Below are 25,876 nucleotides of genomic sequence, written 5' to 3' on the forward strand. Positions count from 1 at the left end.
TCGGCCTCGTCTTCTTTTTCAATCTACAAATGGGCTTTTTCTTTCAAGGTGTGAAGCTGACCCAGATAAACTTATTGTGTCACTTGTTTGGTGGAGGATTCCTGAGCAGCTCCAAACTTTCTTATTAACTAATTTGTTTTTCCAGTTTCAGAGAGATAAAAGGGAATTAAAACACCTAACCCCATACCACATACTCAAGCTTGACAGAAGTGCGAGACTGATTAAAGTTTTACATTTTACTTCTTTGGTCTTGTTTGTTGCTGTATTTTAGGCATGGCTTGACAGGCTTTTCTGATGCAGTACTAATTTGTAAAATGTGCTCAGCTGATAGGAGCTTTTTTGGATAAAAATTACATTTTAAAAGTAGAAATTTTTCATATGTACACTGGTTTACTGTCAAAATCGGTACCACACAATGATCTGAAAATAATCAAATCAAGCAATATATGGGATGTATGAAATGTCATTATGCCTGCAGGATAAGACGCTATTGTAAAATGTAGCTTATACTTGCTTTCAATTGAGCCCATTTTGTTAATGAATTAAATTAACCTTTGTAATCACATTACTGTTGAGCTGGTATTAACTGCTCCCAATTTTCAGCAGCCTCTTAATGCCACTTATTTCCATCTTTACCATACACTGTAAGCTGTCCAAATACCAGCTGTGGGCAACCTCTCCGACTCTCGACCCAAAGTGCACATCAGCACAGGAAATTATCAGGGACATTGCCCTGGAATAGATTAACTGCCTGATAATGAAGGTCTCAATGAATCACATTTACTGGTTACACTGAAACTGGGCGCATTTCATCTTCATGGATTCTTAGACAGTGTTCCTCTAATACACATGATTTATACATGTGGTTAGCATAAACAGTTTATAGTAAGGGCGTCTTACTCAACATGAATTTGTGAATCAGAACAAATCCATGAATGAGTGTATAGAATATGCAGACATCAGACATTGTTGCAGCTCAACCCGAATAAGGAACTGACTCATATTCTGGGTGCCATTAGTTCGTGGTCATGACTGAATATCTTTCCCCATAATGATTGGGCATTAATTAAATGTGCAAACTATAAAATTTAAATAAAGTATGAATAAAATGGTGGGATCTAACGGTGAATGAGCGCAGTTTCCAAGGCACAGACATGGATCAGCCAATGGAGCCTTAAAGTGTAAGATTATATTAGAGTACATAAATCTTTGAGGTCATTGTCAACAGTCATGGAAATTTGCTTTTTTCTTCTCCCAAATCTATAATATAATAATGCAGTACAAATCAAAACAGCAATGCATGAATAAAATAGTAAAATACAAGTGAAATAAATACTGTATGACAAAATATACAACACTGCAATCTTTTATTCTATCTATACACAGTGCAAGTGTTTGCCTGAAGAATTCCACTTTATTGTCACATAAACTATGATCCTTGCAGATTTGTTGCATAGCTGTTGTCTACAGCTTAATCAGGGTAAAGGGCAAACTACTCCAAACAGACTATTTGTGGGCTCATCTAAATCCATATGGCTCAAGTGAAATCATTTAAATCAAAACCACTACACATTAGTTCATTGTTTTGTGCCCATTTAAATAAATTAATAGGATAGGATTCTTGAAATGTCATTTATTCATTTATGCAGTTAATTTATGCAAATTAATGGGTTGACAACTCTAAAATTAATTTATATAGCCTTATTTTACAAAGGCCTTATTTTTGAAAAGGGAATAAAGGGCACTGCATACAGAGTTCATCAGACTTTTACCCACAGATAAGAAAAATAGTGAGAGGCTGTGCTGTGAAGAGCAAAATATAAAGTTTTGATTTGTTTGTCCATTAAAATAACTGTGATGCAATTTTCTAAGCCGTGTAAACAAACTGGCCTTGGCCAGAGTGGCTTTCAGTTTTAACTTGACAGAATGAAGCAGTACTTTCAGTACAGACACTTGGATGAACCAAATACAAGTGATCACCAAATTACATAAAATCACAACTGTCCCAACAGCTATTGTTGTCTTTACAGTCTCCACAGAGTTGGTGCAGCTGTTTTGTTTTGGGGTTTTTTTCCCATATTTGGTCAGTGCAAATAAAGTTACCCCTGACAGCACATTTTTACTGAAGGCGCTGGTTGTAGCCTGAAAAAAAACAACAGTTAGTTGCTGTAAAAGCTCATACTGGAGAAATGTAAATAGATTGTGAAGGCAGGTCTGAAAATGACTCGAAGTCACTACAATTACATCAGCCTCTGATCACTATGTCAGAACTGTGGCCAAGGCGAGTACTGTAAAATGTTAACAGAGCAGACACCTCACTGTGAGTAGGAAGCATTTTAAATCAGCTTTGGATACAGTATCCTTATTAAGATTTTTGGAATTTAAGAGGTAATGTGTTATCAGTAACCTCAAGCTAATCTAACACAGACACAATATCTATAAGCTCTTCTCCTGTTAAGAAGAATAACACACGTTTTTGACCTGTTGGCACAATAAATAAACGAGACTCTTGCATAAAGCTTTGTTCTTAGAAGGCTGTTTTGCATCAACATATCCAAAGTATATGAAGTCTATCTGCAACTTATAACAATTTGCTTTTAAAGTTGCCCAATGCTTCATAAGATTTGGAGAGTAAAGTAAGAGTTAATGAAATGCAAAAACTTATTAATTCAGTTTTTGGATCTTCTGGTTCTTCATTTAAGTAAGGTACATTTTCATTTATCATAATGCCAATTTTCTGTGAGATTATAAGATATTTTGTTGCCCACTTTGAGATGATCTGTTGAGCAAAATACACATATAGAGGAATTTAGGTTTCCAGTGACCAAATGAATAATTCCAAACAAAACCAACTACACCTCAGTCCAGTCAGCACAGATGCAGCATGATAAAGGTGCATTTGGTTGGAGGTGTGGGATGTGGTGGTGAGGGTGAGTCAACACACACCTACACACAAACACACACACGGTGCAAACAAATGAAGGTTTGCTTAACCTGGCACTGTGTCACCCCAGAGCTGGTGGCTTCTCTTACAGATAAAAGTCATCCTCACAAAGATCCGCAAACAATATTTTTTTTTACCTCTGTCTTTACAAATGCTACAGGTACAAATATCAGTGCAATCTCCATAGAGATGTGGCAGCAGAAATATATCAAGGAACTCAAAAGCAAGACTTAAAGTTAGGCCTGGTGCTTAATGCAAACTTATTCTGTGGACAATTGTGGACAGAATGCATTTAAATTGTCCTAAAAGCACTCTGAATTGATGTGGCGGTGTCTGGTCATAGATGAATGTTTGTCAGCATAATTGCATCCCCAGAATTAAGCCTACACCAAATATTAGCCTAACAGATGACAATCTGAAATTGCATTTAAAATAATCATTCACAAGGTGATCCTGACTGTGTGCCTGAGGCCAACTCTGTGAACTGGCAGCCATATGCTCCAACATGAGATTTTTATGCCATCAGAAATCAGCTAGCATTATCTCTGGCCCCCGTGGGACAAGATATAATTTACTCCCTCAACAGTCAGAACCTAAGGCACACTGACATTAAAACCATCTAATCATGCTCTAATTTCTTTAATGATCCTGTCACACGGGATGAAAGAACAGTCAGTCTATTGTGTCAGGTGGAAAGGGGTCACTGCAGCATCATCAGTAAAGAAACAAAAAAGTTGTGTCATTGAGTCACAGCCTTTCTGAGCGTTTGCTCACTCACTACATTCAGACTTATACGATCAATCAGGGCAGGTCCAACACCCCCCATCCTGACTCACCTCACATTCACTACAGAATACTTCTGATGATTTGTTGGTGGCAGCATTGGCCCCATGCATTTCAGCAATAACAATGACAACTATTTTTTTCTGGTCTAGCACACACTTTACTTCTGATTGCTCACAGGTCAGAAAGTCAACGCATGCTAACGTACATGGCGGCTGGTGTGATCCCATCGCATCGATTGTAACCTTTGTAACATTGTTTATTTAGAAATAAATGTTGCTATTTTTATTACTCTACTTATATTTATATTCTGAATGTTTAAGTCAGCACAGTGTACTTCATCAGAAGAGCTTGGAAGTCCCCTCCCCCGCACCATTCCATCATCATAACTGGGTGGGGGGTTGCGTGTAACACTTTCTTTAGCTTTCCAAATCTGACATTCACACCCACTTCATGCTATGATCGGACAGCTATGTGGAGATGAAAAAGAAAGCAGGGTTTGAACTTTTCTCTCTGGCTCTATTTTCATTCATTACACAGCAATTTCATGTTGACAGCAGAGTGCAACACTGTGAATGTCTTCCAACAGAATCTGTTGGAATGTGTGCACAGTTAACAACATCACATCTCCCCCTCTCTAAGACAGCAGGCTTTTCACCCTGCCTTCAACACCTCGTACAAAATAGCTTTTTTAACTTGCTAGCTTTTCTAGCAAAACCTAAACCTTACCCTGGTCCACGAATTTCATTTCAGTTTAATTTGGCTGTTGCACCCCTCTGTCCCTCCACTTCCAAGATACAGGGTTGACAGACTTGACATGGGGCCTTTGAAGAAAACTGCTGAACCCAGGTCTTTGCTAGCAGGGTAGTCCACCATGCAGAGTGCCCTTTGTCCCTGTTATACACATAGCATTTAAGCACATAGACAGCGTGCCATTGAATGCCCACAGGAAGTGAACAAACTGAGTGACAAAAGTCTTTTTTGCCATTTTCCAGTTGTCACTGTTGACATGTCAAGCTGCTTTCTCATTAGTAATGCATTATGTAAATAGGCAATCTGTGACTCTCTAAGCAGTTTAAGTGCCTTTGTGCCAATTATCTTTTCCTCCTCTCCTCCACTCTTCAACCCCCAAATAAACTTTGTGACATTCCACAACATCACTGTTTTATGGCAAATCACTGCAAAACTGTCGAATTTTACTCTCCTCTGCACATTTCACTTGAGAATTTATCACATTTGTGGTCAACCCCATTTCACCTGGTATCCCAAAATGCTCAGAAAGGCAACTTCATCTCACATCACATCCCTCGTCATATGAGCACAGTTGGTTCCACGCTGACTTTGTGGGTGCCAGCTGTGGGTAAACAGCTATACACAGAATACACACAGCACCTCGGGGAGTATGGAGTCCATTCCTATTTCACTGTGAAGAATGTGCAGGCGTAATTTAGCAATCCTCTAGTCTAGTCTGATAGAGTGCTCTGCCTGTGGTAATAGAGCTGGGGTTACAGTGCGAAACCTACACACACAAAGTAAAGGACAAAAACAAACCATAATATGTTTACTGATATGTTAAGCATGCTACTTTTCATCAGCTCCAGCCATTAGTGATGGCTTTATCCACATTTGCAGGTGCACAAGAACTCTGACTGGATGAAAAGTGGTTTAGTATGCAACCTGTGAAATGTCAGGTGCTTAGTGATCAGTGTTTGCAGACTAATTCTACATCGCAGATTTAAAATGCTTAGAACATTAAACCCAGCATACTGTCAGTCCTTGCGCATTTGGAGGTTTAGGGATTGTTAGAATGACAACAACTGGGTCACAACAGATTAAAACGGCACAGATTAATTTTTTTCATCCAGTCATGTCTTTTTAATTTGCTCAAAAACTTACAGGGAGGTATTACCAACAGACAAGGGAAGTAGTAATAAGTTATATTTGTTTTAGGGTTGGTTTATAGTCTGTGGACAACTGCATTTTGTTTACATCCGTTTCTACCATTTTTCTGAGGTTTACATGGGCATTACTGTTGGAAAACATAGCAGCAGCTACAACAGGTGGCACAGCACATTTCCCCACTAGCTGCCAGCTGGCAGCCAACTAGCACCGAAGGAAAGTGACTTTCGATGACACAACTGTGGGCTTTTTGCAGCACATCACAACAAAGAGCAAGCATATTATTACAATTTGGATGGACAGAGTAGTAGTTATTTTAACAACAACCATCATGCAAAGTGAATAAATTCAGAGCCAGAAAACATTTTATAATAAGTCTGTTTTGGGATTTTATAAGAATTCAGTTAAATGTTCTGTTTGTAATTAACTCCCTTATGATTTTATTCCTACTGTATTTACATTTGCTGATTAGTGCTGAGAGTTCCTTCAAAACTCCATCCACTCGCCTGAATGCATATAGCGACTTGATTATTTGGGGAAAATACAAATCCTCTGTTATGATCTAGTTTTTAATATTTATAACCTGATGGAATTTTACGAGAGAAATATGATGCTCAACTCTTTTGTGTGTGTGTATGTGTGTGTGTGTGTGTGTGTGTTTGTGTGTGTGTGTGTGGTGTCCATCAGGTAGATGAACCTATTTGCTATATGTTTAGAATCATTTGCAAAATTACAAAATGTATACACATACACAATACAATGTATACATGAACATTATTTCTGTCCTGACCTGGTTTCCTTTATCCTAATAAAGTTAAAGCAGCCAGGGGATTTGTGAAAAGGACATACACTTTTTAGGGACTGTGTGAAACAGCTTTATGCTATAGACATTAACTGTACAGTCCGAGCGCACCATGCTCATCACTCTTTGCAAAAAGCCTCCAGTAAAGTTCGTGTTTTCATGTTATATCCTTGAGCCTTCATCTACACCTGCTTATCAGAAGTGTGACAACATCAAATACTGGACTGAGGTAAATGTACAGTCGGAGTTCAGCACAGGCGTCTTCTCCACACTTGTGAATATTTTACGCGCACCATTGTCTCCGCGTCTCCGAAAGCTCCTTTTAAAAACCGGCACAGCACAAACATGATTATGTAGACGGTGCGGGTGTCCTGTCAAAATACATTAAGCTTCGCCCCTGACGGACACGCAGGGAGACTTTGATGTGGCTGCGGACATCAGAGCGTGCGCTCGCTCATTCTGCCGGTGAGGAGAAGAGCGTCACCGCGCGACTGAGCTGCGCGCGCTCACGTGGAACCTATAAGCGGACGTGGCGCGCAGAGCTTGTGAGTAGTCTTGAGGAGAGGAGGAGAGGATAATCGTGGGAGAAGACAGCATCTGTACCGCTGTGGCAGGAATACTCAAAATGACATTATCACAAAGTCTTTTCTCTCTTTTTTGTAACACATAGCTGTCCAACTTTGTTATATGTGAGCAAGAGAGTCCAGCCATGCAGCTGAATCAGACTGGAGTTCAAACACTGGCTCCAGAGCCATGTGAGCAGCAAATACTACAGGAGGACAACCCTGGAAACTGTAGCGGAGGTCCCACTAGCAACCTGTCGCTGCACTGCTGGCTGCAGCTCCTCACAAAGGAATCTATCATGGAATTTCAAGGAGACAGCTCCAGTCTAGTGGTGCGTGTGATGATAGCATGTGTCTACTCTATAGTTTGTGCGCTCGGGCTGGTGGGAAACTCACTGGCTCTGTACCTGCTGCACTCACGTTACAGGCAGAAGCAATCATCCATCAACTGCTTTGTGATGGGTCTGGCTATCACAGACCTCCAGTTTGTTCTGACTTTACCTTTCTGGGCAGTGGACACAGCCCTGGACTTCCGCTGGCCATTTGGCCGTGTGATGTGCAAAATCATCAGTTCCGTTACCACAATGAACATGTACGCCAGTGTATTCTTCCTCACAGCTATGAGTGTGGCACGCTATTACTCCATCTCCTCTGCATTGAAGATGCACAGCAGGCGGGCAGCAGCCACCAGGGCAAAGTGGACAAGCCTGGGCATCTGGGCTGTCTCTCTGCTGGCCACTTTGCCTCATGCCATCTACTCCACTAGTGCCCAGGTGTCAGATGAGGAGCTATGCCTGGTGCGCTTTCCAGACTCAGGTAGTTTGGATCCACAGCTTCTTTTGGGTCTATACCAGCTGCAAAAGGTTCTGCTGGGTTTCCTTATTCCTCTGATCATAATCACTGTCTGCTATCTGCTGCTACTGCGCTTGATCTTCACCAGACGCATAGCAGGTGCAGCAGGGCCAGAGATTGAGCAGGGCCGGCAAAATCGTCGTTCCAAAGTCACCAAATCCATTGTCATCGTCGTTCTGTCCTTCTTTCTGTGCTGGCTTCCCAATCAGGCGCTGACTCTGTGGGGAGTGCTCATAAAGTTTGACCTTGTGCCCTTCAGCAAGGCTTTCTACAATGTGCAGGCCTATGCCTTCCCCCTGACTGTGTGTTTGGCACACACCAACAGCTGCCTCAACCCTGTGCTCTACTGCCTGGTTCGCAGGGAGTTTCGGGCAGGTCTCAAGGAACTTCTCCTCCACGCCACTCCATCCTTCAGGAGCCTGACTCACCTGCTGCATCGCAAGGCCAAAGTGGCTGAGGCGCCTCCTGTTCTGGTGCTGGTCCAAATGGATGTCTGACTTGCTTATAGTGACACAATAGCTGATGCAGTGAGTGACTGACACACAAAAGTGAAAGCTGCATATAACGCTATTGATCTGCTGTGTATCATGACAATGCATTCATCTCAAGCCTGAACACAGAGAATCAAAAATATCTTTGGCTTCTGAAAACAATATAATCATGATGGACTACCCAGTGGGATGCCCCTTTCACTTTCAATGCGTGCTCCACCATTCGCTCTGCTGTAAATGTTTTTACTTGTTATGCAGCGACTGTTGCTGTTCGTCTCTCTGTTTCTCTCTCTGCCTCTGACAGGCAAGTACTGCTCTCTGGTAAACTGTCATGAATATGTATAGATGTCAGTCATAAATGAGATTTAAATAGTTGCAGCTCTCAGACACGCTTGACATGAACTCAGTTAAATCTAATTGTAAACCTCAATTAACATTTGCCGCACCATCGACATCACTCACAGAGGCTGAAAACTACGCTATCAACAGTGCGTGAGCATCTCAGTGAAAAAACTCTCTGACTGTGAACTGCTGAGGGATTTACTTTGGTACAACAAGTGTATATTACAACCCAGATGAGAGAGAAACATGAATAGGAAATGAGTAATGGGTAAGTTTTCCAGTGTGCTGGCCAGTCGTTGTGTTTGTGTTTGTTCTATGGTGCAATTGTGTACATTGCTCGATATAGTAAAAGCTAAATATTTTTTTTTAAAAAGTAACCCTTAACAAATCATTTAAAATGTGGGTAAACAGTGTACAGAATATAGATTTGCTAAATCTGAAAGACAATAAAAGAGCAAAGTGAGTGAAAAGCCTATTGCTGCATATTTGTAAAAAAAAAAAAACGAGAGAGAGAAAGAGAATTCAACTACTGTTCAACGTCTGTGCAATTTATTTTTCTAGGAAAAAGAATTGCGTAATAGTTGATTGGTCAAAAGGTTCATGACTCAAATTGTGACAAAACAAAAGGCTACAAAATCAGTAGAAGGTACAAGAACTTAAACCAATATCCTATCCCTTTTTTAAGGTAAGACGATGACCCACTCAGACACAGACACACACTGGGCGCACATCATGTACGTGGTGTGTCTGAATGAACAACATAATTAATCATTTAGAACTTGCATTAAATTTGCAGATTTGTGTGTCTTTGCAGCATATTGAAACCAGGCCATTCATTCATAAGAATTAAGCATCTCTCAACAGGACAGTCCACTGATGCCAGCACCAGCTGTTCCTTCTCTGTTATATTACACAGGTTACATGTGCAAAAGCACATAACCAAGTGAAACTGATGTGATACTGTGATCTGCTGTGAATATACTGCCTCTCTGTATTCTAACATGACTGTGGCCATAATCATGATATTTTATGGAGGACATTTGTTGATTTGGTATTATATTGTGTGAACTTATGATGTGTAAAAATGGAGTAAAAATTCAATTAAAAACCCTTACCTTGAACTATTTGAAATAACTGGGCAAGGCCAAGTTAGAATAAAGAGCACATACATGGGAAGATGAATTAGGCAGCTGAGACTGAATGAAATGGCACTAACGTTGTTGTAAAACAATCCCATACTGAGAGAAGGACATCTGACAATAGATAAGCAACTGCTCCACAAAAGCCCCTAAGTCACAGTCACCACTGGTTTGAAGTAATTTAATTTAGTTTAAATTAATTGCCAATTTGCCTTGGAATCTGCCCCACTTATGAAATTATAAGAGCATTAAAGGTCCTGTATTATGAACTAATCCTGACACATATGGTGGCTCTGTGTCAAAACCTACAGTAAGACATTTAGATCATCATTTAGATATATATATATTGTTTTTAGATGTTGCATATTCATAAATAATTTTGTGTTCAAAATGCCATAAACTGACCGCTAACCTGAAGTCAGGTGATATTCCAGTTAAAATGTGGCTATTGCTTGGTTTGCTTGCTTCTAGGCAAAATATAATTTATCTGCCATGGGTAGTCTGCTAAGGTCACTCTACTTGAAGGCAACCTGGTACATACACAATGCACAAAGAGTGGGAAGAGGGGGGTCAACAGGAGCCCACAGCTCATTTTTACCCCAGGGCCCCTAGTGGGTTAATCCAGCCATTCTGGGAACAGAATTATTTTCAGAAAATAGCAGAATTAGAGACTTGTGTAACCTTATGTTACTCTGAATCTCTGGGACATTAATTAATGCAAATATTCTGAAATAACTGCAATTTTTTTCTTTAACGATGTTGCACCTTGCTTGCTGTATAAAGAGCACTGCCGGTTTGTTTCATTTCAGTCTCTTGTAGAGTCAGACTAGTTTCTCTGGCCTGACATGAGCAGATTTTTTTAGATGAGCATGCCTGACAACATCGGTGATTCTCCATTATAATTCACTGGTTTTAAACGATGGGTTTATTTTTATACACTTGGTCCATTGCTTTCACTCTCAGGTGGGGAGGATCACTTTTGTAATTACCCATACCTGCATGACAGAGATTTGTGGCCTCAGTGCATGCATCCTGTAAACTCCACTGTGCACACCACAGAAAACAGTCCAGGGTTAGCCTTGTTCCAATAACAACTGGTAGGTCTCCTTGTTTACAGCCAAATGGCCAGCCATGAAAACATGGCATGAAAAACTCATATAATGATAATAGCAAGTGTCATGTTTGTGTAAAGCCTAAAAGGTCTACTGTCCCCTGACAGCAGCCTGAGGCAGAAAGGCAGATAGAATGACCAAGAGAATAGATTTAAATTGTTCTAAATATCATGAACTATAACAATAAAATTCAACACCTGAGAGGAAATGGAGCAATGACTTCTAAACACTCTAGCAATAAAGGGATATACCTGTAGGGCAGGACATGGAGGACTGGCTGACTCATGAGGAAGTCAAGACAGCAAAAAGACTTTGAGCTCATATTTTATTATAGCACTGTCAGGTTTTATCTCTTATATTACACTATGCTTTGGCTGCAATTCAAAGAACTAGGTAATTGTCTTGCACACTCTCAGAATGAAGTCGCGTCTGAGTTCATAAGATAACACAGCTAAAGGGCCCATAAAAGTGTCAAAGCATCTTTTTTCCTCCTTTCTGTCTCTTTTTCTTTATTTTTTTATGAGAAAAAATACCACATCCAACATACAGAAATCCACTGCTACAACAGGAGTACATGGAGTTTTAACAGTGAGCTAATAGACTTATCAATATACACTAACCTACCATTCATGTCAGGCTGTTTGATCAATACTCATCTAAGTTCCCCCTGGGACAGGAAGTGGTAATGGAAGGTTGAACTACACCCTTGGTGCTGACCTTTCTTTAGGACCTAATGATATCCTAATGACAGTCGCATCTCTAGAATATCTAATTGTCCCTCATTAGTGGTACATGTGCGCAGACTCAACAGAGGCCGAGTTGACTTTTTCAACCACGGATGGGATTATTTAGATGCGGGTCAAACACATAGAGTGTTAATGCAACGTAGTTTTAATCAAAAGCTCCTGAGGTGAAGGAGACCCCATACTGCTAAACTGATTATCTATACATGTAAGGCAACAAACTGGGCAGCTCATGAAAGATCTGAGAGGTGGGGGTATCACATAGGAGATGCTGGCTCCTCATTAGTTAAAGGGGAACTATTATGTTTTTCCTTATTTTCTGTCTTATAGATATAATGTTACCATGTAGGATGTCCATATTAAATGTGGCCAAGTTTAATTTTCAAATAATGAGATAAAGATATGTAAAAGTAAACCCTGTGATATAAAAGCTCAGTCTTCAGGCTGCTCTTAACATTAGGCTCCAACTTTCGTGAGGAGATGACGTTCGTTCTCTATTCTCTGTCATATTACAGGCATTTAATGTACTCCATCAACAGGCAATATGTATATACGGATGTGGCTTAAAGAATAAATCCATCATTATGTCACACAATAAGCAGGTAATGGGTGTAATATTTGCTGATCAGAGACATCCTGCAGTAATCTTTTTCGCTGCGGAGGTTTGTGCTGCCCCGTTATGTTCCTGATGAGATTCAGGCTCGACATGATTTGAGAGTTTGTCATTTCCAATCAATTATGTTATTTTACTTAGTAGTTTCACAGTTTGCCTTCAGAACCTCCAAACAAGGATGAGAGGATGAAGCCTTGCTCATGAGCACTGGAAGCTGCCCCTCAGCCAATCAAAAGAACGTGGGCTTTACCATTTTGGGGCCCGGAGCTAATATTGCCTGTTTCAGTCAGAGGCTCAATTTAGGGTTTACATAACAGGCAGAATGAGATAAAAAATGATTTATTTTTTGAACTGCCAATCATGCAAAGCTAGTCTAGTGGAGTGCCAGAATAAAAAACAGCAAACAGCTGCAAATGAGCATAATAGGTCCCGTTTAACAATTGAAAAATAGAGCACAAGGCGGTTGTTGTTGAAAATGCCTTAAAATAAATGAGACCACAACAGCAATTAATCAATGTCACTGTGTGCACAAACACACTTTTACTATACACTCCCCTTACTTCTCCTTGTTATTTTAATCCTCTGTTTTTTCTTTGTGCCGCCTTGTCTCTCAATTATTATAATAAACTTCCCTTATCTACCAATTTAAAATTATTGCCCTCTTGCAATGTAATCCTCTTCAGTGGCATTTATCTCAAGAGCATTTTTAAGTGGGAATCTTATTCATGATAAATAAAAAAACACTTATCTCGTTTTCGCAAACTCACAAAGCCACAATTCACTTGTCATAACTAATTAAACACTCAAAGCGGCATGTTTCTCTCTGTGGGAGTTCATTTTATTTTATTATACTTCATTTCCACTCATTCCCTGATAGATTGTCTATTGTGTTTTTCCATGTTGCAGCTTTTCCGCCTGTCTTACCTGTTATACCCGTTTTTGACTACCTGCCCGACTGCAGTCGCCGAAAGTAAGGGGAACCACCATTGGAGGTTACCTCAGAGTGACATCATTAGATCTAAGGCAACCTCTGCCTGTACTGCAGCCACTCTGGTCACTTCCTCAGGACCTGTCCAGTAAAAGCCAGCTGGTGAGCCATCCTCTTCAGCACAGCTCCTCTTTCCTGACCAGGTGCGTGCGGCGGTGGTGTTCCTCGACTCCAGGTTGGACACTGAGATCATGGAAAAGGGACTGCCGTTGTTGAATGGAAAGCTCCTTTGCCATGTCACCTATCACATGATACATGAGCATGATGGGTAACCACCATGAAATCAATAACTTTCATGTCATTGATTCTCAGCTATTATTACTCATTCTGGGGGACCCCTGGTTATGCCAATATTAACCCCCCATGTTGAGTGGACCTCTGCAGCCTGCTGGGGTGGAGTTTTCGATCACAGCCATGCTGTAGGGCTCAATCAATCGCATTTGCAATAATATCGCAAGTGAGAGTAGAGCAGTCAGCTAAAAGAGGGAGCAACAACGTGGCACGCTACACTCTGATCTGTTGTACAATGGCCACAGGCTCAACAGAACCTGGCACTGCCGAAACTTTTGTGTACAAAGAGGAGCAGTACGTCAGCTTTAAAAAAGAAGATACTGCACAGCGTCAGGTAATGTGCAGAACCTGTATTGCTACCGTTGCTACCTCACTGGGAAACACTACTAACCTCTATCAGCACAACAAAGCCATGTACAATAGTTGCATGGCTAAAATGCCTATCAGCACAGTGACCAAGCCTGGGTTTGATAAATACACTGGATAAGCGGTACAACATGTCCTCCCACACATATTTTAGCCAGGTTGCCATACCGGACCCATATAAAAAATGCAAGCTAAGAGTCACAGCGGAGTTTTTCGCTACTACAACTGACATATGGTCAAACTGTACAGCGGAGCCCTATCAGAGTCTTACGGTGCATTTCATTAATGAAGACTATGATCTCAAAGCTTGCTGCCTTCAAACTGCCTACTTCCCAGATGACCATACAGGGGAAAACATTGCAGCCGGCTCAAGACAGGGGATTGCCATGTCTGCATAACAACTGAAAATTTTACATGCTTACAAGGCTGTAAGTTAAACAAATCAGTCAATATACTACTGTGATTGAAGTAGTTAATCTATGAATATGTCATTCATATCAATTCATGCATCATCTAAGCATCTAATAAAAATCATCAAGATATATAGGCCTGGCCTAATTGTTTATGTTTAATCTATCTAATATTGTGTTAGTCATAATACAGAATGATTTACTGATTGTGTTTGTTGAATAATACAGAAGATAAGGAACTTAAAAAAATAACTGCATATTAAATCACAATATTGGTTAAAAAAAAAGAAAACCCAATTATTTTCCCAAATCTTTCAGCCCTAAAGTCAGTTACTTCACCCTCTTTTGTCAGCTCCGAGTCTTCACATTTTCCCCAAAAGTACCTGGAGGATAAGAGGTGTTCCACAGGGCCCGAGCCACCTCTCTGCCTCCTCTCATTCGGGAGGGAGGCAAGTTGGAAACATTTAACATATCCATGGGTCTTTAAGAATCTTGGTCATGCCCTTTGGTCCCATCAGTTCCCCTGCTGTTTTTCAGGTCCTTGTCAGTGATGGGCTCTGTGAAATGCTGAATAACTTCTGAATATGTTCTCCAGAGGCTTCTGGAGAGACCCTCACTACTTACTTATTATATATCATGATTCACATTCTGCCAGATTTTTTCTGCCTGAGGCTTCTTCACCCATTGTGCATGCCTGTGATCTTGGCTGTCATCTAAGTGAAAAAGGACACTTAATACCATTTTTATCTGGCAAATTTTGGTTACTCATTTTGCTGCCTCCCACATAAAGAGCTTGAGACCAAAGCTGGTAATGGGGCTGACTTGTGACACATTGTTATATGCATAATGTTGTATGGGGATATATTTGATGCAACATTCTTTAATCCTCCTGATGCGTCTCTTCACTTGTCTCTCTTTGCTTGTCTGAATCACTCAAATGTCTTAGCAGCTTTGTGCCCTGCATTATGCCTATATGCTGCAGGCACTACAGAGAGATAAGACTCAAGAATCCTGACTTCTTTCATTGTCGACCAGGGGAAACAAGTCCATGTCAAGCAACTCCTCTGTGAACCTGAAATCCCTGCAGATTATGGTGTTGTTCAGCGAGCATCCCGAAAATAGATAAGAAAATACTGGAGGTAAAGAAGAGATTACATACACGGAGGCGTCTTAGGCTCAGCATTAAAGTCAATGTGTCAGCCAAAAAGATACAAGAATCACACATGCGCTCAATGATACTTTTTATTTTTAAAAATAGTGGAATGACATTATGTGTATTTAGTTCAATGTGGAATGTGGGTTAGGGTTAGTCTGTGTCTGTAGCCGTCTCGGTGAGACTTTTGCAATACAACAAAGTAAATTAAGTTTAGAGTAGTGATGTACCTTAAAACAAGACTAGGAGTCTAGAGCCATGCTAGCAGCTCTTTAGAGCTGCAATTTAGCACAGTGGTACTTTGAGCTAAATGCTAAAGACTGCATGCTAACCACACCCATAATGCTAAAATGCTCACTATGACAATACTAACATGCTGTGGCTGATGAGAATGATGTAATTTTAGTACGATGTATGTCTTAAAGGAGTTATTTTCAAGTTTTGCTATTGCTACATAGCATAGCTACATAGCAGCTATTTAGTTCAGTTCAGACAACTTTATTCATCCCCCATGGGCAATTCAATTGTAGCTTCCCAGTCCATACATTCGGTCTCAACAGACAACCAACCAACCAACCAACCAACCAATCAAACAACCAGATATGGTTAAAATGTCAGAGGAAAACATATTAAAAGGAATGGGACAGTTACAATAAATAAAACAATAAATAAAAGTAGTAAATAAAAGCAATAAATAGAACAACATATCCAATGAATTACTCTAAAATAACAATTATTTAAAATGAGTATTGTCTGTGTTGAGCAGCCTAATAGCAGATGGAATAAAGGACTTAGAAAATTATTTACTTACCAGTCTAGAAAAAAAACATAGCGAGTTCAGCATCAAACTTCATTCCTTTACTCGCCAAGAGCTGTCTCCAGCAGTGGAAAGCAACGCCAATGTTAACTCTTGTCTCTATCACATCTTTTCTTCTACTGAAGTTAGCACACTAACCAGCTACCCCTGGGCCGTCTCTTCACTTTCTGATAGCAACCTACTGTAGTCTCCAATGTGACCTGAAGCATATTATAACCTCTTGTCCTATAAACGCAACAATGGTCACTGCTCTTCTCAAGCGACATTCACCACCAACTTCTCCCAACAAGAAACCACGTTTGATAGCAGAGAAAACATACAAATACCCCCTTTAAAGCAAAGTATTGGACAATCTAAAATTTTAACCTGATAATAGCACTAGATGGAAAGTTAAGGGATCAACATAGTTATTACAATTCATCCACAGTATGAATGCCGTTACCAAATTTCATTTCAATCCTTCCAATTTGTTGAGACATTACACTCAAAACCAGAAACATCAATCTGCTGGAGGGGCATGAGAAAATGTCAGAGGCCCGCCAGAGACATTAGATTTCATCTTCTGCAGACTATGAATATCTGTACTAAATTCCATGGCAATCCATGTAATAGTTGTAGGGATATTTCAGTCAGGACCGAAGTGGTAGATTGACCAAACAAACAAACAGACCAATACTGCTATACATAAAGGTAAAATGGGTTGAAGCGTTTTAAATGCTGATCAGATCTGTTTATTTGCAAAATTCCACTGACCTGCGTTCATTTTACAAAATGCATTTGGTCACTTGCAACAGCTCCGGGATTTACTCAGCCTCACTGGCTGCTGCAGTCTTTCTGACCTTTCGCTGCTGATGAAGATCTTGCCCAGCCTTGAGGAACAATGGATTAGCTAAAATACCAGGCAGTGTTTCAAGCTTTATCTGTTTTCTCTTGCCATGTAATGAAGCCCAGGTCAAGACAAAGAAAGCTTTAGATACACCAAGCCAGAATGGACAGATCCTGTCATCCATGTCTGGGGCCATTATTATCACACACACAAGGCCAAGCTGGGGAGGCAGGTGGAATGAGCGCAGACCAACCTCATATGGCTGGAGGTATGGTTGTCAGGTATGAAACACAAATGTTAATTTTTGACACCGTGTCATTTTGTCATCTTGTTTGTAACAGTGAATAATAATTAACAGATGTTGAAAGTGTGTATGGTGAAGAGAGATAATTAGATTTATGTATTTTTAGGTACGCTATGGTCTGCCCATCTGTCCAGAGGACTATGTTCCAGACTGAAACATTTTAACAACTAGTGGATGCTTTGCCATGAAATTTCACACTGACATTCATGGTCCCCAGAGGATGAATCCTAATCCCTGGGCACCACAATCAGGTTGACATTTCTGGTTTTGAGTAAAACGTCTCAACAACTGTTGGATAGTGAAAATAGACATTCATGTCCCCCCTGAGGATGAACTGTAATATGTTTGGTGATCCCCTGACTTTTCCTCCAGCGCCATCTTCAGGTCATCATTTTGATTGGTCCTTTAGTTTATGACCAAATACCTGGAAAGCTGATGACACTCAGCCTCAGTTGTAATTTGTGTTTAGAACTAATTAGCAAATGCTAACATGTAAACACTTCAAACTAAGATGGATAAACAAGATAAATATATGCTAAACATCAGCATGTTAGCACTGTCACTGTGAGCATGTTAGCATCTGATGTTGACATTTCAAAACTGTTGAGCCTAAGCAAAGTTTCCCAGACCTTTTAGTTTGACTGTAGACTCTTAATCTCATTATTTAAATGATGGGGCAGCTTTTAATAAGAAAGATTTTTTGACACTCAGAGTAAGATGATTATTATCTCATCACATGGCTCAAATGTCTTCAAAATAAGGACAAAGGATCACAATTATCATGCAATTGCTGTGTTGTTGCTGCTGCTGTTAATGCTGCTGATGATGACTACCACCACCACCATTATCATGATCATTATCATCTGGCAACATCATCATCATTATCATGATGCACAATGGGTCACTGCTACCTCTCAGAGATATAATGATGCGGTGGTATGGCTGCTTTTCCTACATTTGAAAATGAAAAGCTGATGCTACAAAGCTGAAAAAATATATAAACGATAAAAAAAAACGTTTTAAAGTACTGTGCCACTGTCATATTCCTCAGGGCTCCGATCTATTTCAAGAACCCAAATCCACCAGGATCAGATAGACATTAAGCAACTGGGATTGAATCTAATTTAACATGAGCACAAAATGTATAAAAAGGACATCTGTGAAACTACAGTAAATATAACAAAAGAACCAGACATTAACAAAACACAGATCACTTCCAAGAGGGCAGCACCAGTATAGCTACCTGAGAAATTTACAATTTTATTAGGTGTAAATATTATCAATGTCAAATTATGTCCCTCACTGATCTTTCAGCTGTGGTTCTGTAATTGGTAGTAATAAATGTGATCTACAAAAAGTATCCGTGAGAGTGTCTCAGCTCTCTGCATTAGAAGCATGTTAAGGGAAAGCTGAAAGACTGAACATTTGAAGGTTATTTTTCAGTCCTTCAGAGAAGCATGTGTTATTTGCTGCCAACATGTTTCAAAGATGTTGACCTATTTACTGGCTCAATCTGAAATTTGTGCATTAATATTTTCAACAAGCAAACAGGGAAAATTCTCAGAAACAGATTATGGGTAAATTAATGTACAGCTTGTTTCGCCACTATCAACCTTACTGTATATTTACAACATGATGAGATGAGGTATTGACAAAATACTGAACTATATCACTGCTCCTGTCAGCCCTGAGATAGCAAAGATGGTGATTGTTTTAATGATTTCAGAAAGTATCATAATAACCATACACTCTCAGAATCATGAATATTAATTATGAATAGAATTAGCACATTTCACATATTATTATCCTCATCACGGAGGGACAAACTCATGTAGCTCTGATCTTTGAAACTGAAAGACAAGTGGGTTGTGCAGTTGGTTGATTTATATTGATGCGGATAACACTGAGTGTTCTAACCTTTGCCCTCATACTGTTTTTTAGCACTTTCAAAAGAGGACAGGACCCTCCGTAAGGTTTTCCATTGGGCTTCTCAAATGAAAAACAATTCACAAGTCAGATTCTTGGGGTGAATCAAATTCAGCTATCCTCATGGAATCCATATATCTATCCATCTATGCATTTTTCTGTGAAATATTTCCTGGTGCTATAACAGTGTGTATTGCTGAATTAAAAACAGTCATACTGCAGCTATGATCTGCTGTCAGCTCAGGGACTCAAGCATATTTGTCACTCATGCCAATAAAAGCAGGTAAATGGCAGAGGTGAGTGTCAAATACATAAAAAAGTGAGTGAAATAAAATATTACACATATCTGTAGAGAACACCATTCACTACTGGAAAATAACATGGCCATTAAATGAAGAAAAATAATTATTTAAAAAAACACCTAAGCTTTTAAGTTTTCAGTGGGCACGCTCGAGTCCATGCAGGTTGCTTTTGTTGTGGGTTTGTTTGTTATCTCTTAAGAGAGACTTGAATGCTGAGATAGTGCCTGGAGAGCACACTGCTTTATCTTCAGTTACTGAGAGAAACCAGATCAACTAACTGTGGTGCCCCATATTAACAGGGGAGATTCCAAGCTGACTTGCTAGAGAGATGAAACAAGGTCACATCGAGAGGGAAAATGATTTTAATATGGATTGAGATTAAGAAGAGAAATGCTGTCAGTGTACTGTATGATGTTGATCACATTACTTTCTCTCAGCAGGGGCTGATTCTGTTTGCAGTGTTTCACTGAGCACTGCTTTCTACATGATTATAACTACATATCAACATGTATGCAAGAGCAACAAATAATTATTTTTTATTTAGATGAATCTGTTGATCATTGTCTCAATTAGAATCACTTGTTCCATAAAATGAAAGAAAAAAGTATAAAAATTACACAAATTCAAATTGGTTACTTTGTGTGACCAAGACCAAAACACAAAGATATTTAGCTGAACATCATAGTGGAGAGGCTAGAACCAGTTCATTTTTGGCACTTAAGCTTATAATACGATCTAAGGATTATATAAATATTTAATTTTGTGTCGATCAACTAATCAATTATTTAACCAGTTGTTTCAGATCTACCATAAACCTCAGTCTAAATCTATATCTACATTTCTATGTATATCAGAACAGGACTGATAACTTGGTCAATATATTGGCCAGTATTATCTTATTACAAATATATGTTGCAAGTACTACTAGCTAAACAGTAATGTCACCATTGCATAGTTTGTCCAGTTTTATTCAACTGTAGGATGTTCTGTTTAGTACCTATCTTGCTCTCAATCTGAAAAAAATATTTACACATATCATATATATATCATATTTAAACAATTAGATTGGCGGATATATTAAAATATCTGTATCAGTATCGGCCTCAAAAATCCAGTATCAGTCAGTATGTAATCCATATCTACACTCCCCTCCAAAAGTATTGGAACAGTGAGGCCAATTCCTTTATTTTTGCTGTAGACTGAAAACGTTTGGGTTTGACATCAAAAGATGAATATGAGACAAGAGATCAACATTTCAGCTTTTATTTCCAGGTATTTACATCTGGATCTGATACACAACTTAGAAGATAGCATTATTTGTAACGGAACACCAAATTTTTAGGTGAGCAAAAGTATTGGAACAGATAGACTTAAAATAGATTAAAGTGTATAAGACTTAAATTGGCAGACAAAATGTTTCTACAGACTTCTGAGTTCATTTTGCTGCTGCCATCATGCGTTACATCATCAATGAAGATTAATGAGCCCGTTCCAGCAGAAGCCATGCAAGCCCAAGCAATGACATTACCTCCACCGTGTTTCACAGATGAGCTTGTATGTTTGGCATCATGAGCAGATCCTTTCCTTCTCCAAACTTTAGCCTTTCCATCACTTTGGTAAAGGTTCATCTTTACCTCATCAGTCCATAAAACTTTGTCCCAGAATTTTTTTTTGGCAAATTCCAGCCTGGCCTTCTTATTCTTCTTGCTAATGAGTGGTTTGCATCTTCTGGTCTAGCCTCTGTTCTTTTGTTCATGAAGTCTTCTGCGAACAGTAGATTCTGATTCCTTCACTCCTGCCCTCTGGAGGTTGTTGCTGATGTCACTAACAGTTGTTTAAGGGTCTTTCTTTACAGCTCTCACAATGTTTCTGTCATCAACTGCTGCTGTTTTCCTCGGTTTACCCATTCGATATCTGTTACTTAGTACATCAGTGGTTTCTTTCTTCTTCAGGACATTCCAAATGGTTGTACTGGCTATGGCCAATGTTTGTGCAATGGCTCTAATTGATTTTCCATCGTCTCTCAGCTTCACAATTGCTTTTTTTTCCACCCATAGACAGCTCTCTGGTTTTCATGTTAGTTACACCTCTAACTATAAATGCTATATATAAAAACTATCAAATCCAAATCTGAAACTGAGCGTTGACATTCAGTGCTATTTATTGTTTGAATAATCAATGTAATAGGACACACCTGGGCACCAATATACACCTGTCAGTCACATGTTCCAATACTTTTGCTCACATGAAAATTGGGTGTGTTCAAAATAAAAGGTGCTATCTTCTAAGTTGTGTATCAGATCCAGATGTAAATACCTGGAAATAAAAGCTGAAATGTTGATCTCTTGTCTCATATTCATCTTTTGGTGTCAAACCCAAATGTTTTCAGTCTACAGCTAAAATAAGGGAATTAGCCTCACTGTTCCAATACATTTGGAGGGGAGTGTATGTCTATGTAAAGAGAAAGTTGTGCTAGCTGTTTTAGTGTGCTTATTAATACAAACACAAAAGGTCTGAGAAAGTTTAATGAAGAACTGTTTTGCATTCTATTACAGAAAGTCAACTCTGTTCCAATCCAGTGGGAGCGCTTTGAATTAAACTACCCAGTGAGTTTATGAGGGTAAGCTTTCAAAATCTCAACATGGTTCTTATGACAGCAGTCAGTGTTTTGTTAAACAGAAAAGACAGCAACATAACCGACCATGACAGAACCCCCTCCCCCTCTGACCTGGACTGTATGAAAATGTGGGAAATTACTTTTCTATGCAAATGAGATTTCAGAAGATTAAAGCAGCATAAAAAGTTGTAAGAAAGAAAAGAAAGAGATGCAGCAGGAGAGAGCAGGCAGGTGGGGAGGAGGGAGGGCTGCATGAGTGATCAGGGAAATCATTCAAATTTAGACACAAAGCATCGAACAAACAGAAAGCAATTTTGTTCTGTGTTTGTAGTCAAGACAAGATTCAATTATCCCGTCTATTGTGTTGGGGGGGGGGGGTCCAGCTTCTGAAATGCATGGTGTTGGTTGGCTTAGATTAAAAAAAAAAAATGTATGTATTATTTATGGTAACTTGACATTGTTTTTGTGTTTATCTCACACTCAACATTATTTTTGGAAATTGGTTGTCTATTGATCTGAAGTGATCTGACTCTTTATGTCTAAATGCAAAGGGGAGGGGTTGTTATGAATAATGGAATAATGAGAGAAAGGAATGAAAAAGCCAAGAGCCATGATGACCAGCAACAATATCGACTGTAATTTATCCTGGTGTTAACAAGTTCTATCATCTGAATGGAAACACCGACAAGGATCTGGCTGCCTAGTGATATCATTTCCGAAAGTGCCTGGCATGACAAAATAGAAATTTCAATGCATGTACAGCCTTTTATTGGATTTTAGTTGCTATTGATAATAATAATAAGTCTAAAATGTTCTGCTGGCTGCCTAGTGGCTGCCTGAAAATTGAACCCACTGGCTCCGATTATGTTTGATACCTGGTATCTTGTACACCCATATCCTCTCCCTCACAAATACCATAGAGGTGTGCATGAAAATATGTTGACCAAGAAGAGTGTGTTTATATCCAAAGAGCAGAGATGTCAATTCTAAAATACTGCAATAATTATTATTATTATTATTATTGCTATTATTATTATTACATTAGCTGCATGAATCAATGTTTTTATATTAACTATCATAATCATGACCGTTTAATGAGAAAGATCTTGCTAATAGTGCTGAACGAGAGTTCTCACCTGACTCTGAAGTTACTCATAGCTCTGCGCGGCATTTCAGCATCTTTCAGCTCATTGTTTTGGTTTCCCAGGCCACGGTCTCGGCCATGCCTCCTGTTTATTGCTTGAGTTTAGTGTCTCTCTTTCCCCTGTCTCCTGTGCTCCCCTGTCTACCTCTCTCTTTCTGTAGGTGTGTGTTGTGGGCGTGGCGCTCTTCTCACTTCCCTGATTGCTGATCATCTAGCCAGTGAATCTGCAAGCCATTAACTCATGACGCAGCAGAATATCAGCCCCCAGTTCATCATCCACTCATTGCCAGATTATTTTCTCAGACAGGAGTACACGTTCAAGGCCTCTTAGAATTGCTGGTTCTAAGTTTTGTTCCTTGTGCTTTTTTTCCAGAATGAATCCTTGTTTCCTTGAGTCACAGGAAAAACATCTGCCAGCCTGCTCTCATGCACGTCTCCCTGCCTGCCAGCCAATTACTCTGCCATGTTCACCACTCAGTTGTCCACCTCCTTCAAGCCCTGCTTTTTCAGCCTCCAGCTTCCCTCCAGCTGCCAGCCTGCTGGAAGGAAGCTATTTAGCCTGTCAATGGGATGTAATCCTATCTGGATTACATTCAGAGGCAATTTTTTTTCTTTTTTTTTTTTAATCAGTGAAGATTAATCAAAAGCAACAGGTCACCAGGTGCTGGTTGGGATGGATAGCGGGTGCACAAAGCACACAACTGTCATTTGGTTAATTGCTAAGAAACAGGTTGCATCTGACACTGTGGACTTATTCTGTATTAAACTAATTTACAGTCTTTGTCTAACCTTAACCAAGGGCTCCCAGTGCCTAAACATAACCATAAAAAGGTTTAATAATGCTATAGTTGCGACAGGTGGATATTGTACTGGAAGATATTTTGGTAGAAAATACATCAATATGTTTTCTGCAAAAATTTTACTGATCATGGTTAGTATTAACATACCAAATAGGCTATGGAAATTAACAACATTCCCTCAATATGGTAGTAAAAAACATAATCCGGTTGCAGTTATGTTTCCTCCCAAATGAATTTGCTGTTACATATTAGTTGTGTATAAACAAAATTTCTAGTCAATGGGACTGGTGGAGGACACTCTATACAACCATGTTGCTTTCAGCCAAAAAACTCTGCCCAGCAACATACAGCTGACACAGTTAAACCAACACGAAGCTTATAGTTGAATGCTGGGATTATACATTCATCAGGACAGAACATAGCCATAGCGTTCAAACAAATGCTATTGTTGCTCTGTGTCTGTTGGATGTGTAACAGTTTGATAACAAGTTAGACAACTGTTTGCTAACACGCTAGCCGTATAAAATTTGTAAGGTGATTGTTATTTTTAAAGCTTGTTGCATTTCCCCCAGCTTCTAGCCTTTACGCTACGCTGAGCTATAGCTGGAATTAATCTTCTCATCTACTCTAACTCTCAGGAAGAAAGTGAAAAATGGCAAACTATGCCTTAAAGGAACAATCAACACAAGACACAAGAAAACTACTCAAAATTTAAATGTAGATAGAAAACACTCATTGTACACACAAACAGCAGCTTAGCTTTTTGCAGAAGGTGGACTGTGACCGATAGAGCTCATACACTGTATGTCTGGAGAAAAAAAATATGAAAAATTAGGTAGTGGGGACTGTGAAAAACTCCCTTGACCTCCTTCACACCTGTATATTTTGGCATTTCTTCAGCTTTTAATATGATTTCACCTCATTCACTAGCAGAAAAGAGAAAACTGCTGAACCATATTAGGTATGATATCTGTACTATAGGATGGATTTTTTCACGAGCAGTTTTTTTTCTTCTTCTGTTGAATATAAAGGATTATGTAGCAGGTGGCTTACGGTGGATGTCAATAACTAGCCTACATGGTAGCATTTTGTAAAAAGGAATAGTGAGGTCATTTTGTTCTCCCTCAGTAATCATTCCCTACCAATGGCGCTTCTGATGGCTTGAGCTTGCATACTGCGGAGGTTTGATAACGAGTCCATCAGAAAACTAAAATGGAAAGCGCAACACAGGTGCCAGTAACACAAGCCATCCATCCAAATGTGGCCAGTAAAACCACTGGAGTGGAATAACCCTAATCCAAACCTGACTGAGACTGTCTCACTCATATTATACAGAGGCCAAGTCACATGGAATTAGCGTAAACAGTTCTTTTGTTGCAGAGCCTTCACTCTGAAAGCTCAGCTTCAAAAGGGGGTAAAATGCATCCAAACCTTTGGCCCATAAAATGCAGTTTATTACATACTAATGATGGTTTCTGGAGTTGGATGACATGTTAGTATATTGGCACAGGAAAAGATCATTATTTTGGTTACATAAAGCATGATTACATCCTACTTCCCTGCAAGATTATAAATCAACAAATTGTAACACGCAGTATACCTGAGCTTTCACAGCATTTCACCTCAAAATAACTTGGTATTTTGCAATG

At 39.4% G+C, this 25,876-nt stretch overlaps 1 protein-coding gene across 1 annotated transcript; it reads left to right on the forward strand.

The window, feature by feature from the left end:
- The first annotated feature begins 6,777 nt into the window (after window positions 1-6,777).
- On the forward strand, window positions 6,778-9,791 carry rxfp3.2b (relaxin family peptide receptor 3.2b). The gene has a single exon (XM_056378941.1). It carries the CDS (start codon window positions 7,138-7,140, stop codon window positions 8,338-8,340), a length of 1,203 nt encoding a protein of 400 aa, XP_056234916.1. The 5' UTR covers window positions 6,778-7,137; the 3' UTR covers window positions 8,341-9,791.
- The last annotated feature ends 16,085 nt before the right edge of the window (window positions 9,792-25,876 follow it).

This window comes from Seriola aureovittata, chromosome 6 (genome assembly GCF_021018895.1).
Source record: "Seriola aureovittata isolate HTS-2021-v1 ecotype China chromosome 6, ASM2101889v1, whole genome shotgun sequence".
In the NCBI taxonomy this organism is placed as follows: domain Eukaryota; kingdom Metazoa; phylum Chordata; class Actinopteri; order Carangiformes; family Carangidae; genus Seriola; species Seriola aureovittata.

What these genes read in the sequence shown, in the direction of transcription:
- rxfp3.2b (XM_056378941.1), top strand. Translation starts at nt 7,138, where the DNA reads ATGCAGCTGAATCAGACTGGAGTTCAAACACTGGCTCCAGAGCCATGT.